At 63.2% G+C, this 13744-nt stretch overlaps 2 protein-coding genes across 14 annotated transcripts in view; both read left to right on the forward strand.

The window, feature by feature from the left end:
- Positions 1-5966, forward strand: part of MTMR14 (myotubularin related protein 14) — a 34172-nt gene extending 28206 nt beyond the window's left edge. For 7 of the 10 annotated variants that reach the window (XM_074913800.1, XM_074913804.1, XM_074913803.1 and 4 more), the window contains one exon: positions 5615-5966. In XM_074913800.1, the coding sequence (XP_074769901.1) occupies positions 5615-5792 (178 nt within the window). In that variant the 3' untranslated portion in view covers positions 5793-5966. Of the gene's footprint in view, positions 1-2335; positions 2492-5614 lie in introns of all 10 variants that reach the window. The other 3 variants (XM_074913797.1, XM_074913798.1, XM_074913799.1) reach the window with 1 other exon arrangement.
- A 342-nt stretch (positions 5967-6308) lies between these two features.
- Positions 6309-13334, forward strand: CPNE9 (copine family member 9). 4 transcript variants are annotated; one of them, XM_074914051.1, is made up of 21 exons: positions 6310-6523; positions 7998-8038; positions 8117-8163; positions 8436-8539; positions 8737-8776; positions 8944-8946; positions 9371-9447; positions 9659-9722; positions 9837-9940; positions 10026-10130; positions 10499-10540; positions 10640-10715; positions 10790-10843; positions 10975-11036; positions 11296-11342; positions 11446-11627; positions 11795-11922; positions 12036-12138; positions 12216-12273; positions 12424-12497; positions 12613-13334. In XM_074914051.1, the coding sequence occupies exons 1-21, from the start codon at positions 6447-6449 to the stop codon at positions 12763-12765; spliced, it is 1641 nt and encodes a 546-aa protein (XP_074770152.1). In that variant the 5' UTR covers positions 6310-6446; the 3' UTR covers positions 12766-13334. The 4 variants fall into 4 exon arrangements, with proteins under 4 accessions (XP_074770153.1, XP_074770152.1, XP_074770151.1 ...); XM_074914050.1 differs by lacking the exon at positions 8944-8946; XM_074914052.1 differs by lacking the exons at positions 8737-8776; positions 8944-8946; positions 9371-9447; positions 9659-9722 and having other exon boundaries at positions 6309-6523; positions 9926-9940.
- The last annotated feature ends 410 nt before the right edge of the window (positions 13335-13744 follow it).

Below are 13744 nucleotides of genomic sequence, written 5' to 3' on the forward strand. Positions count from 1 at the left end.
AGATCAGTCTAATCTTAGCTGACAGCCGTGGAAGGTGACCAGCAGATGGAAGCTGAGGCCACATACGCGAAGCAGGAAGACATTTTCTGCTCACCTTCTTTAGCACAGGCTCATCTGACTGACCAGTGTGGTTGATAATACTGGGCAGAGGGACGTTTTCACTGTCCCTGGGGCCCTGGTTCATGTTTTATTCCTTTGCTTGCCACATGGGCATAGTCTCCTAGGCAGGCTGCTGATACTACTCTCCCTTTACAAGAACCGTACAGCTCTGTTCGGTTCTCTTCTCCTTCACCTGGAGATCTTGCCATAGCCCAAGCCCTCCTCTGCCATCCATACTTGCCATCTTCAAAACCTGTGTTTCTGCCTGGCCCCAAACCTATTCTCTGTTTGGCAACTCGTTACTTTTCTGACAGAACCGTGTCCATGTCTACTTTCAGCCCAAGCCCGTTGCCTATAGACCTCTTTACTGTTTTAGCTTAAAACTGCGTGTGACGCTCCTGTTTTTCCTGTCTGGCTGTGCTGTACTCTCAGGGAGATGACACCCTCCTCTTCCCTCTGCACCAAAGCAGTGTTCCTCGATGCCTCTCCCTGGCTTCCTGCACTGTGCTCCCGGCATGGCACCGTGCTCTCGGCCCAAAGGCTCTGCCTGCTCTCCATCACACTAACTTTCTCAGCTTTATTTTCCAAAGGCAGGGAGAGAGGTAGATGTCCTTCTCCCTTATGAATTCCTTGCATCCCAGAGAAGGCTATCGCTGTCTGATCTGCAAAAGGTCTTTCTTAAGAGAGTATAAGAGAATGCTGCAGTTCTGCTTTCAGTGAAATGCCCTCATTCTTACTGCAGCGTTATGTGCTCTAGGAAAAATCCCTTTTTGCAAGAAAGGCTTCTGCCAGTACTCTGAACCTCAGCTCATCAAGCAGCCGAAGAAGAGCTGTGCAAGGCAGGTGAAGTTCTGCTCTTCCTATTTTCTGCCGTGATCCCTTCCAGAGCCTGAACTTCCCGACAGTGGCGTTACCCCCAAACTGCAGTGTCAGCACCATGATGGGAAGCTGATACGCCAGGAGCTGCGTGAATTTTATTTTTTCCCCTTCTCTGCTTGTGGAACCAGCTCAGGACTGTGTTTCAGACTTCTCAAACTTGGCTGTATCGATCACACTAGTTAAACGGCAGGCTTGAAATTAGATGGAGATTGCGAGTAGGCTTCCTGCTGCGTGTCTCCCCCCCCATCCTCGCCTTCCAGGCTCGCTGGGGTCCTTGCTGTGGGAGATCCTGTCTTTCTAGCTGTTCTCCTGGTCTCTTGGGGAGCAGCTGCAGTGCGCCACTGCTATTCTTAGCTGTGAAGACAGTGTACAAGTACCTGGCCCGGCAGAGCTGGAGCTGGTGCACTGCTATCTGCCCAGCAGATCTCAGATAAATTATCCAGGAGATCTTGGTAGTGTGTAATTGAGTAGCTCTGCCACAGGCTGTGCTTCCAGCTATGTACGCTCTGCTGTGCAGCGGGGCACAGTAATTGCTTGTTCCTGGGAAGCCAAGAGCTCTGGGTTCATCTCAATTGATTGTGCCTCCTTCTTTGAGATTTTGGAGGGACTCCTCAGAATCACTGATCGGATTTCATGCTTCCTCCTTTCCTGGTGGGAGGTTGCATACATCAAACCATTATCCTCCCTTGGCTACTTTTCCTATCCTAAAGATGTTTTGCCACCTGGTTTTTGGGGCAGTCCGTTCTAACACAGGAATGAAAAGCTCTTCAGATGCTGGGAGGGGGAGTGCCCTGGGAACATCTTGAGCAGTGACTGGCTCTGTTCAGATCCGGTGTTAATGCCTCGGGAGCGATCTGCTTTCTAATGGCTGTCGGACCAAGGATCCCGAAGTCTTTCTCAACACTAACCAAGTCACAAGCTGATTCTCTGATCCGCCTTGCTGCTGCCCTGGGATGTGCTAACAGCTGCGACAAGCGACGGGGGGATGCCCCTTGTACAACACGACGTCTGCATCTGTGAGGGATTCAGGGCAGGACACGCTGTTGCATCTTGCTAACGGGTTTCACAGTTCTGCATGGCCATCTGCTGCTTGCTGGCTCTATCCTGTCCAGCTCCTGGTGCGCTCCTGCTGCTTTGTCGGCCTCAGCCAGCTCAGCTCTCCCCTCGCTTTCAAAGGAAAGGCTTGGCCTGGGGCCCAGCCCGAGCTGCATGTTGCACCCTGGTCCCCGAGTGTCAAGGCTGCTGGCACAGGCGCTGCTGGCGGTCAGCCCGGCGAACCCCTGGCACCAGCGTTAGCAAAAGGCATGTGGCTGAATGACCTGACTGATCGTGCCGTCTCCCTCTCTCTCTGCCCCAGATCGGCGGACCATTCTTTGCCCGGATCTTCCGTTTCCACAGACTTTGGCAGCTGGCAGATGGTGACAGGGTGTGGCAGTATTCGGGAGCAGGCAATCCTGAGCGCAGACGCCTCTCTCCCTTGCAGCTTCCCGGATGAGTGCCCTAGCACTTGCCTGTAAGTGTCTCAAACACAGGATCTTTCCTTGGGTCTCTCAGCTGGCTGTGAGCGCTGAAACTTTATCACCCTGGCACTTTTGAAGAAGCCTGGGAGCCCGTGACAAACTGTCCCGTCTTCCCTGCCTTGATGCTTTCCATCCACAAATTCAGTCACTGAGCACTCTTTGCTTACGCTGAACTCAGAAAGAAACTGGCATTTTCTCTGCCTAGTGACGGGGGGGCTCTTTGCTTTTGGTAGGTAGAAGAGGCTTTTCTCTCTTCCCTGAAGACACTGAATTTGGGCATAACTGAGTGCGTTTGAGGATGCGTGCTTGTCGGGACGGGATTGGTAACCCAGATTTTCTTGCTTTTGGATCGTGCTCATCTCCATCTCCCTGCTGGGGTCAGATCCTTACTGCAGTAAGAGAGGGGCTTTCTGTAACCACAGTTTTGTCTGAGCACACGCAATATCATTTGCGGGTGCTGTGTCTGGCCAGTGCAGAGCAGCAGAGACCCTGCGTCCTGCCCTGTCAAACGACTGGGAGTCAAATGTTCCTCCCTAATTAAAAAGCTACCTCTGTGAAAGCTTGAAAGACAGGAGACAGCGTTTTAATTGCTGTTAGAGGAGAACCTTGGCTTGTGCCTTTAGGCTGCAAACTCTCAATCAAGAAACTGAAATGGCAGATGAGGGGCTGCCGCTAGCTAGCTGTGTTAGAGTTGTGCTGCCAAACGTTTGTGGTCCCTTACTGAGATCTGAATATGTGCTCTGGAGGCAAGAGGGCAAGCGTCGTGAAAAACAACGTCTCCTGTGAGACAGGCTAGCTGCCCGGGCTCCCCTTCTCATGTGGCTGCGTGCTGTGCTGCCGAGCAGAGCAGCTGCCCCCGAGTTACAGTGAAGCTACAACACCCGTGAATCGGCAAATCAAAAAATCATGAGATGCATTGGACATGGCCTGTCCAGGATTTACTCTCCTCCTTTCATGAGGACACACTGAACTGCTCCTGCAGTTGTTTGGAGATGGGTGAGGGAGCAGAAGGGACTGAAGAATGGGCATCTGAATTAGTGACTGCTTTACTGTGCCCTGAACCTGGCTGTGCTAGGTGGCTACTGATCTCCAGCGAGTTGTTGCTGCCCTTGGAGCTGGATCTAACATCAGAATAGGGAATTCAGTAGAGAAACATGAATTGAAGTTGAGCTCTGAATCTGCCTGTGCTGAGACTGCAGGCCCATGTGGTTTGGAGTCTGGCTGCTGGGGACAGCCGGCTTCAAAGGGAGGGGAACAGTGGTGGTGCTTCCCCCTTGGTGTGCAGCAGATGCTGCGAGTGCTCTGCCCTGTTCGGCTCTTCACTGGAGCTGTGGGCTGCTCGGGGGCTGGGGACCGCTCGACTGCGGGGGCCGGGACCAGGCCCTGCGTGGAAGGATGAAGAGTTGCCAAGAGTGTTGTGTTGAGCTTAACCCAGGGCCTCCGCGCTCTCTGTCTGCTCTGCATCAGCTCTGTTTGCTCAGGAGCCCATTGTGGCTTTATCCCAGTTTTTCGCAGCCCGGCACAGTATGACTTTTTGGAAAATTAAATTCCATTTAAGTTCCCACTTTACATCTCAGCTGGCAGCAGCTTGATGAAGGTACGCTTTTCACAGCCTACTTCCTTGTGCTTGTGTGGGGCTTGTCAGGGCTTACTTCGAGCTTGGGCTTTGACAGCCTCCTCTCATCCTGCACCCCAAGCTGCAGACGAGCGGGCAGGCTGTAGGAAGTGGAGCAGGGCAGAGTCCGTGGATTTGGCAGGGAAGCACGACCTGCCTCCTGCTTGAACTATCAGCTCAGAGGAAAGCGGTGCAGCTGGTCTGCAGGGCTTGGGGTCGGGCAGTGGCCAACTCCTTGACCCTACACCTTGGAGCGTCTCACTCCGTGAAAGAAATCTGAGAGCCTAAATACAGAATTTGCCCTGTGGTGAGGTGCTTCAGCCAGAAGATGCAGGACCTAACTGCTGCACGCCCTCGCTTACCTCTGCCTGTGACATAAGATCACTGTACTTGGGTGCAAGTAAGTCCTGCTTATTTTTAATGCTAGCAGGTTTGCGAGTTCCACGTCCTAATTAGGTTGCCATAAAGCATCTTTTTAATGTGTTTAGGTATGTTGCCTTTTTCCTTTGCCCTCTGGCTTCTCTTTATTATCAGGCACTGTAAACAGCGGCCCGATTGGCTGCCTCGGCATCGCTTGCTGTTTATAGGCCTCCCACCATATCCTCTTGCTGCTGTTTCCGGACCGAAGCTGTTGGCTGTGGGTGGTTAACACTTCCATTCAAATGAGCTGTGCCAATTTATAGCCAGCCCAGGCGCTGGAGAGATTAAAGAGAATTTTTTATGGGGAAGGTTTGCGCTGTGCCCTTGGGGTGACCTTTGAGGAGTGTCTTATTCTCTCTGGGAACCACCAGCATGTCTCGGAGGCGCTGCAGCAAGGACCGTCTGAGGCCAGAGCACTTGGAAGAGCAGCCTCTGAACCCTAGGTCTTGCTTTCCCCTGCTCCCTCGCCTGAAATACTGCCTTCCCTCTGCTCTTTTCCCTCCGCCCCTAACCAGCTGCGTGGATCAGCTGGAGAGGAGAGTGAGTCCCGGGGGAAGCTGTGCCCTACTCTGCAGGCAGCCCTCCTGCTTGCACAGAGCAGCTGTGCTGGGGAGCAGAAGTAAAACGCTGCTTGTCTCTCCTCTTCTCACAGCCAGAGTGCTCCTTGGGGCTTTTGTCACCTTGTCTGCCCCCTCTTATTCCCCACAGAGGCTGGTGGAAGCGAGGGCCAGTCGCAGATAGGATGGAAGCGACTGGCCAGGCTCTGTCTGGGAAGGCTGTGCCAGGAGGGGAGGGAGCTGGCGTGGGGGCTCACGTCAGCCAGCACCCCCTTGGCCAAATGTGTGAACCGTGGCCTTGTGGAGGGAGAAACTGCGCAAGGAAGGGATGAAGGAGATGGAGGGCAGAGCAGGAGACCCTTGCGTTGGGCAAGGAGGCTGCTGTAGCTGGAGCCTTTTGTGGCTGCCTTGGCCACTGGAGCCGGCAGAGCCCACGGGCAGAGCCCCAGCCCTGCTGCCCCCAGAGCGGGGCTGGGGCCAGGGCTGCCTGCAGGCGCTCACCTCCCCGTTTCTCTCTCTCTTAGGCTGGTGTCGGCGAGCGACCGCGAGTCCCGGCTGGAAGAAGTGCGCTCTGCCTTTCTGGCCAGCTACAGCCGGACCATCGGCCTGAAGGCCGTGTCCCCCAGCCCCTCGGGGGCCATCGGTGGCCTCCTCGAGCAGTTCGTGCGGGGCGTGGGACTGAGAGGCAGCAGCACGCTCTGAGCTCTCCTTTCCCGGACCGCTGGCTGGAAAAACGGGGCTACCGGGGTCCCCCTGGTCCCAGCCCCGGGACCCCCTTCCCGGTGCGGGCACCTGCGGCACCCGCTGCCCCCCACCCCTCCTGGGGGAGCACGGGGGGGGGCTCTGACAAGTCTCTGCAGTAAAGACACCCGAGCTGTGGCCTCTCCTGCCTCCTCCCTGAGCTGCTGGGGTGGGGGGGTGGGGGGAGCCGCTCTGCCGGGGGCGCCAATGCCTGTAAATAGCCCGGCCCACGCTCCGGGAGCGGCGGCCCCGAAATAACACCGAGCCGGGACCGGGAGGGGGACGCCCCCCTCGGCGGGGCGGGAGTCGGGGCTGAGCTGGGGGGGAGCGGAGCCCGCAGCCCCGGACGGGAGGTGTCGGGGCAGGGGGAGGCTGAGCCGGGAGCCGGGGCTGAGCTCCCGCCGGGACGTCGCGGGTCGGGCCAGTCCCCGGGGCCGAGCCAACCCCCCCCCCCCAGCCGCCCCTCCCGGTGCCCGGGGCGGTGCTGCCGGCGGGGCCGGGGCCGCCGTGCCCGTGCCCGTGCCGTGCCGTGCCGTACCGTGCCCGCCCCCGGGCGCGCCCGCCTCGGCGGCGCGGGAGGAGGCGGCGCGGAGCAGCGGCGGTGCCCGGGCGGGGATGGCGTCTCCGGGAGCGCTGGAACCGGCGGCCGGCAACGCGCCGGGCACCAAGGTGGAACTCACCGTGTCCTGCCGGTGAGCCGGGAGAGATGGGGCGGGGGCTGGCGCACGGACACGGGTGGGTGCGAAACGCGCGGGGATGAGCTGCGGGGTGCCCGTGTCCCGCAGCATCCCGGTGCCCGACGGGCAGCCCCCGGGGCGGGGTGCGATGCGCGTCCCCTTTTCTTCCTCCCATACACGCCCCACATCCCCCTCCCCGGTACCGCTCGGTGCCACGGCGGGTGCCCAACGCCCCCCTCTGCTCTCCTGTCACCCGTGGGGTCCCGGGGGATGCTGGCACCGGGCGCGGCTGCCCCTCCCCAGGGCTGCGGTGCGGGACGGCCCCACTCGGGGCGATGCTGGCGGGGCGGGGGGTGCCGGGGCAGGCTGCCCGGCTCCGTGAGCCCCGTGAGAGGCGGCAGAGCCGGGAGTGGGTCGGGTTGGGCTGGGAGGGGGGGTCAGCGTTGGCCCGTGGCGGGACGGGGGCTGTGGGAGAGGTGCCGCTCGGTGCTTCTGGCTACTGGTGAGGTCCGCGGGGCAAGCAGAGGCTGCTGAAGCTGTCTGTCGGTGGCTAAATATAGCCTGGCAGAGGCACCGCTGCCCTCGCTGCCCGCGGCCGGGGGGTCCTGCCCGCAGGGACCGGCACCAGCGGCCACATCCCCGCGCCCGGGGGTCAGGGCAGGCCTGCAGCTCTCCCCACGGAGCCCCCTCCCCGGGTGGGCAGCTCTGGCCCACCCCTGGAGCCCTGCAAACTCCAATCTGGGCCAGGGGCTGCCGTGCCCCCTCCCTGCCAGCCCCTTTGGGCAGCGGGCAGAGGGGCTGCGGGGCCTGGCAGCTCCGGGGTTCGCTCCCAGAGACAGCCCAGGGCTGGGGCAGGCTCCGGTTTTGCAGCCCCCCCGCGGGCTCAGCCCCATCCAGGGCTGCTGGGGAGCTCGGGGAGGGGGCAGCTGTCCCCCCCCGCTGTGCTCTGGGGTCGGGGGAGCTGGCGGAACCCCGCAACCCCCAGCCATGCCCCAGCCCACCCTGTGCGACCACCCCGGGGGTGCGGGAAGGATCCCAGCAGAACCGGTGGCAGCTCCCGGCACCTGCCGGTGTCACACCGTGCAAAGGACAAGGATCAATCGCTGCGGTGGGGGCGCGGAGCTGGTCCCCACCGGCTGCCCAGCCCCTGCTCTGAGTGTCTCTTCTCACTTCTGCGCCCCGCCATTAGCCACGCTCCCGCAGCCGGGGTGCGGCGGGCACTCCGTCGGTGCCGGCGGCACAGGGGAAGGTTTCGTCCTCTAAATGGGTTCCCTGTCATGTTCAATCATCGTCAGGCGCTGGAGATGCTGCTCCCTGCTCGCCCCGCTGCCCTGCCGAACCTTGCGGTGGGAGCCAGCGTGGCTCCTCAGGGTGCTGGGGCTCTCGGCCTTCTTTCTGATCATGGGATCGGGGGGGAGACACGGGGACCCGCTGCGGGGCTGGGTGGGGTGGCACCCAGGGTGGCTCACGCCTGGTTCTGTCCCCTCAGGAACCTGCTGGACATGGACACCTTCTCCAAGTCTGACCCAGGTGGGTGGCAGGGCCGGGCAGGGGGCACAGCGGGGCACGGCACGGCACGGCAGCCCAGCTCTGCTCCTCTCTCCACAGTGGTGGTCCTCTTCGTGCAGGGCTCAGGGAGCAGCGAGTGGAAGGAGGTGAGCGCAGCCCCTCACACCAGGTCCCTGGGGAAGCTCCCAGCCCCGTGCCGGGGATGCTGCCACCCCCAGTGCCCCCCCCACTCCTGGCTAATCCCTGGCTGGGTTAAACAAGCCCATATGGCCACCCATGTCCACACTAATGATCTCTGAGTCCACGCTAATGATATGGCCCCACCAGCAGCACTAATCCCCCACCAGGATTAGTGCCGGGGCAGCTGTGATGGGGAGGGAGCCAGGGAGGGGGCCCACCTTCACCCCTCTCCCTGTAGTTCGGGCGCACCGAGGTGATTGACAACACCCTGAACCCCGACTTCGTCCGCAAGTTCGTCCTTGACTACTACTTTGAGGAGAAGCAAAACCTCCGCTTTGACGTGTGAGTAGGGAGACCGGGGAAGGGCTTGGCCCCACTCGGGGTGGAACAAAGCATCAAGTTGGTAATAAATAATGATAATAAATAATTATAATAAATAAGGGTACCGCAGTAAAAAGTCAGGACGGGTGGGAAAGCGGGGCTGCGTGCCAGGACGCCCCCACGGGCACTGGCTCAGGGCTCTGCTCTCCCACCACCAGCTACAACGTGGACTCCAAGAGCTGCTCCATTTTAAAGCAGGTGAGCGCAGCCCGTGCCGGGGGAGCGCGTGGTGACGCCCTGGTGTGATGCTGCAGTGGGGCACCCCGAGGCTGTGCCCTGTGTGGGTGCTGTTGGGGGGGGGACAGGTGCCCCTCGGAGGGCTCTAACCCGCTCTCCATCTCTCCGTGCCCCATGGGGACTGGCAGAAGGTAGGTACCCACCACACACCAGCCCCTGCTCTACCCTGGGACCCCGACCCCTCCTGGGGGTGTCTGGTGGGGCAGGGTGCAGGATGGGGCCAGGATACACCGTGGGGGTGGATTTGGGGGTTCAGGGCATGTTGGATGGCTCTGGAGGGGTGGGTCTAGGGCATGTGGAGTGGTTCTGGGGGCACAGGATGAGTCTAGGGCATGTGGAGTGGGCACCTGGGGTGATTTTGGGGGTGCAGGATGGGTCCTGGGCTGGTGGCTGGCTCTTAGGGAGCAGGGTGGGCTCAGGACACTTGGGGTGGCCCTGAGGCAAGGTGGCAGCAGGTCCTATGGGTGCAACTGGGAGAACGATGGGTGAGTGTAAGTCGTAGGGGGGCTGTGTCAGGAGCTCCTGGAGCCTCACGGCGCTGTGCTCGGGGCACAGGACTTCCTGGGTCAGGCGTTCGTGGCGCTGGGGGAGGTGATCGGGTCCCAGCGGGGCCGCCTGGAGAGAGCCCTCACGTGAGTCATGCCCCATGGCGGGGTGAGGGGGGTGTCCCACACCGTGTCCCCAGCCACCACCTGCCCCATGGGAGCCCTCCCTGCATGTCCCTGGCTGGGGACACCAGCCGTGCTGCCGAGTGCCAGCCATGGGGCACGAGCCCCAACTCCACCTCCTGTCCCTGTCCCATCCTCCTTGTCCCCAAGCTGACCCAGCACCTCTGGTCCCAAGGGGGGTCCCAGGAAAGCGGTGTGGGACCATCCTGCTGCTGGCCGAGGAGCTGAGCAACTGCCGGGTGAGTGCTAATGTCCCAGCAGCAGCAAGGTGGGAGCCGTGTGGCCCCCCCGCTTCTTCCCCCAACACGGGTGGGTGCAAGGAGGCAGCTGGTGGTGACGGTCCCCATCCCCAGGACATCGTCACAATGCAGCTGTGTGCCAACAAGCTGGACAAAAAGGATTTCTTCGGAAAATCCGACCCTTTCCTCGTCTTCTACCGCAGCAACGAGGACGGCACGTGAGCGGGGGGGGCCCGGTGGGGCGGGCAGGGCGCTGGCCTCACCCTACGGCGCGCCCCGACCCTGCCCTGTCCCCCCCCGCAGCTTCACCATCTGCCATAAGACGGAGGTGGTGAAGAACACGCTCAACCCGGTGTGGCAGCCCTTCACCATCCCCGTGCGCGCCCTCTGCAACGGCGACTACGACCGGTACGGGGACCGGGGCAGCCGTGGGGCCAGAGCAGGGTGTGAGCATCTCTTCGTGGGTCTGGCCCCGCGGTGGCAGGCAGCTTAGAATTGGGTCCTTATTGTTGGTTTTTTTTTTTTTCCCTCTTCTGCAACCCAAATTACATAAAGGCATCCCCCCTCCTTTCCAGGGCCCCCACCGTGACCCAAATTTCCTGATTCCCTCCCAGCAGAGACGCAGGCCGGGCAGGCGGGGAGGCTCTGCCAGCAACCGGCGGGCAGGGTGCCTGCTGCGGGGTGGGCTGTGGGGCTGGGTGTCCCCAAACAGGGGGGCTGGGGGGGACCCTGCCGGCCAGGCTGGCAGCTCATCCTCCGCCCACCTTCGCTTTCAGGACGGTGAAGATAGACGTGTACGACTGGGACCGGGACGGGAGGTGAGGCCGTGCCCGTGGGGTGGCGGGGGACATCAGGGTGTCGCTGCTGCTGCTTCCCGGGGTGCCCAGTCATGCCGACCGCCCCCCCCCCTCCCACAGCCACGATTTCATCGGGGAGTTTGCCACCAGCTACCGGGAGCTCTCCCGGGCACAGAGCCAGTTTACGGTGTATGAGGTAGGGGAGGGGGGGCTGGGGCAGGGGACTGGGGGGCACCCCATGCCGAGGCTGACCCACCCCTGCACCCATAGGTGCTGAACCCCAGGAAGAAATGCAAGAAGAAGAAATATGTGAACTCTGGCACCGTGAGTGGGGCTGTGGTGCTTCTGGTGCTCCTGTATGAGGCGGGGGGGGGTCTGACCCCCTCGCTGTGCCTGTTGAGGTGGAGGGGGAGGGGGGGAGTCTGGGTCTAACCCGCCCCCCCCCGTGCCCACAGGTGACGCTGCTCTCCTTCTCCGTTGAGTCCGAGTTCACCTTCGTTGACTACATCCGGGGCGGGTGAGTGGGGGGCCGGGTGTCCCCCAGCTCCCCGAGACCCCCCACGGACCAGGGTCTCGGGGCGAGGACGGTGGTGACAGTGCAGGTGCAGCCTGGGGGTCACAAGGGGGCGGTGGGGCTGGGGAGGGCGTGCAGGATGGTGGCCCTGGGCTGTGGGGGTGCTGGCTGGAGAAGTGGGGGGGGCCCAGGCGATGGGTCCCAGGGTGGGGACGCCACGCCACGCCGTGGGGCCGGCAGCCTCCCTCGCTCTCCCCCCAAGGACGCAGCTGAATTTCACCGTCGCCATCGACTTCACGGCGTCCAACGGTGAGTGCAGCCGGTGCAGGGGAGTGGGGAGGGGGGGGTGTCCCCATCGCCACGGCCATGGGTCCGGCCACGGGGGTGGGTGCCGACGGGCGCTGTGCCGCAGGGATGCCGTCGCAGCCCACCTCGCTGCACTACGCGAGCCCCTACCAGCTGAGCGCCTACGCCCTGGCGCTGAAGGCGGTGGGGGAGATCATCCAGGACTACGACAGCGACAAGCTCTTCCCTGCCTACGGCTTCGGCGCCAAACTCCCACCCGACGGCAAGATCTCCCACCAGTTCCCCTTGGTGTGCTCCGGGGTGGGAACACCGGGGTGGGGGTGCCCGCAGCAGCGTGGCAGTGGAGGGTGGGGGGGAAGCACCCGCCCTGGCCACATCCTGACCCAGCATCTCGCAGCTGGGGGGGGACATGGGGTGCTGTGGTCCCCCTCCAAGCGCCTGTCCCCATCCCCTAGAACAACAACGCGGACAACCCCAGCTGTGCCGGCATCGAGGGCGTGCTGGAGTCCTACCTCCAGAGCCTGCGCACCGTCCAGCTCTACGGTCCCACCAATTTCGCCCCCATCATCAACCAGGTGGCTGGGTGAGCGCCGAGGGACACTGTCCCCTTTTGCTATCCCCAAATGCCACCGGTCCCACAGTGGGGCTGGCTGCCCAACACCGACGGGGCTGCTGGAGGGACCCTTGTCCCCACAGAGCGGCCGCCCAGGTGACCGATGGCTCGCAGTACCACGTCCTCCTCATCATCACCGACGGCGTCATCTCCGACATGCTGCAGACCAAGGAAGCCATTGTCACCGTGAGTGCACCCTCGTCACCGTGAGTTCACCCCACACCGGGTGCTGCCCCGGCTGCCACCCTGCCTCTGCTCCACAGGCTTCCGCCTTGCCCATGTCCATCATCATCGTGGGAGTGGGTCCGGCTGAGTTTGAGGGTGAGTTGGGGCTCGGGGACACCACGGAAGGGGGACGGAAACGCCGTCCCTGCCTCCGGGATGCCTCCGGCATCCCGGAGGCAGGGACGGCGTTTCCGTCCTGGGTGGCTGCCCCACTGAGGCTCAGTGACACCGGCTGTCACCCCCCAGCCATGGAGGAGCTGGATGGTGACGAGGTACGGGTGTCTTTCCGGGGACGCTACGCCGAGAGGGACATCGTACAGGTAACACCAGCATCCAGCCTGATCCCACCACGGGCACGAGATGCTCAGCCCCTCGCTGACCCCAGCAACCACAGGATTGTTTCCAACCGGGCTTCAAAACTTCTTTCCCTCCAAGTTTGTGCCGTTTCGGGATTACGTGGACGACTCGGGAAACCAGGTGCTGAGCATGGCCCGCCTGGCCAAGGACGTGCTGGCCGAGATCCCCGAGCAGCTGCTCTCCTACATGAAGACTCGCGACATCAAGCCTCGCCGGGCAGACCCCAAGTAGCTCCTCCGTGGGCCACGGGGCCAGTTAGTGGGGCGAGGACACGTGTCACCTTTCTTCTGCCGGTGGCCGGGGCTTAGCCATGGAGATGTGGCCCCCGCAAGGGCGATAATCGGCTGCTGCTGCGGCTGGTGAACGGGGCTGGGACCCTCCTCTTCTGGCAGCGGCACCACGGGGCTGGACGTCCCCGGCCGGCAGCAGAGCCCCGGCACAGCGGGGCTGGCTCGGACCGTGCCGACCCTCGGCCGCGGCAGCGCGGGCAGGGCCGGTGCCCGGGTACAGGCTGTTGGGGGGCCGGGATGGGGTGTCCCCCCCTCCCCGGGAGGGCAGCCTGGCTCCCTTCCCCGCCGAGGAGGCCGACCCGGGGCCGGGTGCATGCCGGGGGTCCCGGCCCCTGCCAGAAATGTAGGGCAGGGCCCCTCGCCCCGCTCCTGCCCGCTCCCCGCTCCTGCCTGCGCCCCGCTCCTGCCCGTTCCCCGCCGCGCCGGTGCCGGCCCCGCAGCCGGGGGGTGCCGTGCCGGGCGGCCGGGCGGGCTCTGTACCGCATTACCGACTGTAAATAAACTGCTCCGAGCGGGGCCCGCCGCCGTGCTGGGACCGGGGGGCCGGGGCGCGGAGGGGGGGCGCGGGGCGGGGCTGGCGGGCGGCGGTTCCCGTGACTCGAGGCGGCAGATTCGCCACGTTCGCGGCGGCGCGACCCGGCTCCCGCCGGCCTTCCCGGAACTTCCCCGCTGCCGCCGCCCCTTCCCCGCGCCGCCGGCGCCGCCGCCATCTCCCCTGCTCTCCCCGCGCCGCCGCTCCCCGCGCCGGGCCCGGCCGTGCCGAAAGTGCGGTTGCTAAGGGCGTCGCGGCGCTTTTACCCAGCGGCCGCCCCGCGCCAGGCGCCGCCGCAGCCGCCTCCATTGTTGCGGCCCGGCCCGGGCCCGCCGCCGCCGCCGCCGCCGCCCATGGAGCCACCGCCCGCGCCCGCCCGCTGAACGCG

Source organism: Athene noctua, chromosome 10 (genome assembly GCF_965140245.1).
Source record: "Athene noctua chromosome 10, bAthNoc1.hap1.1, whole genome shotgun sequence".
NCBI lineage: Eukaryota > Metazoa > Chordata > Aves > Strigiformes > Strigidae > Athene > Athene noctua.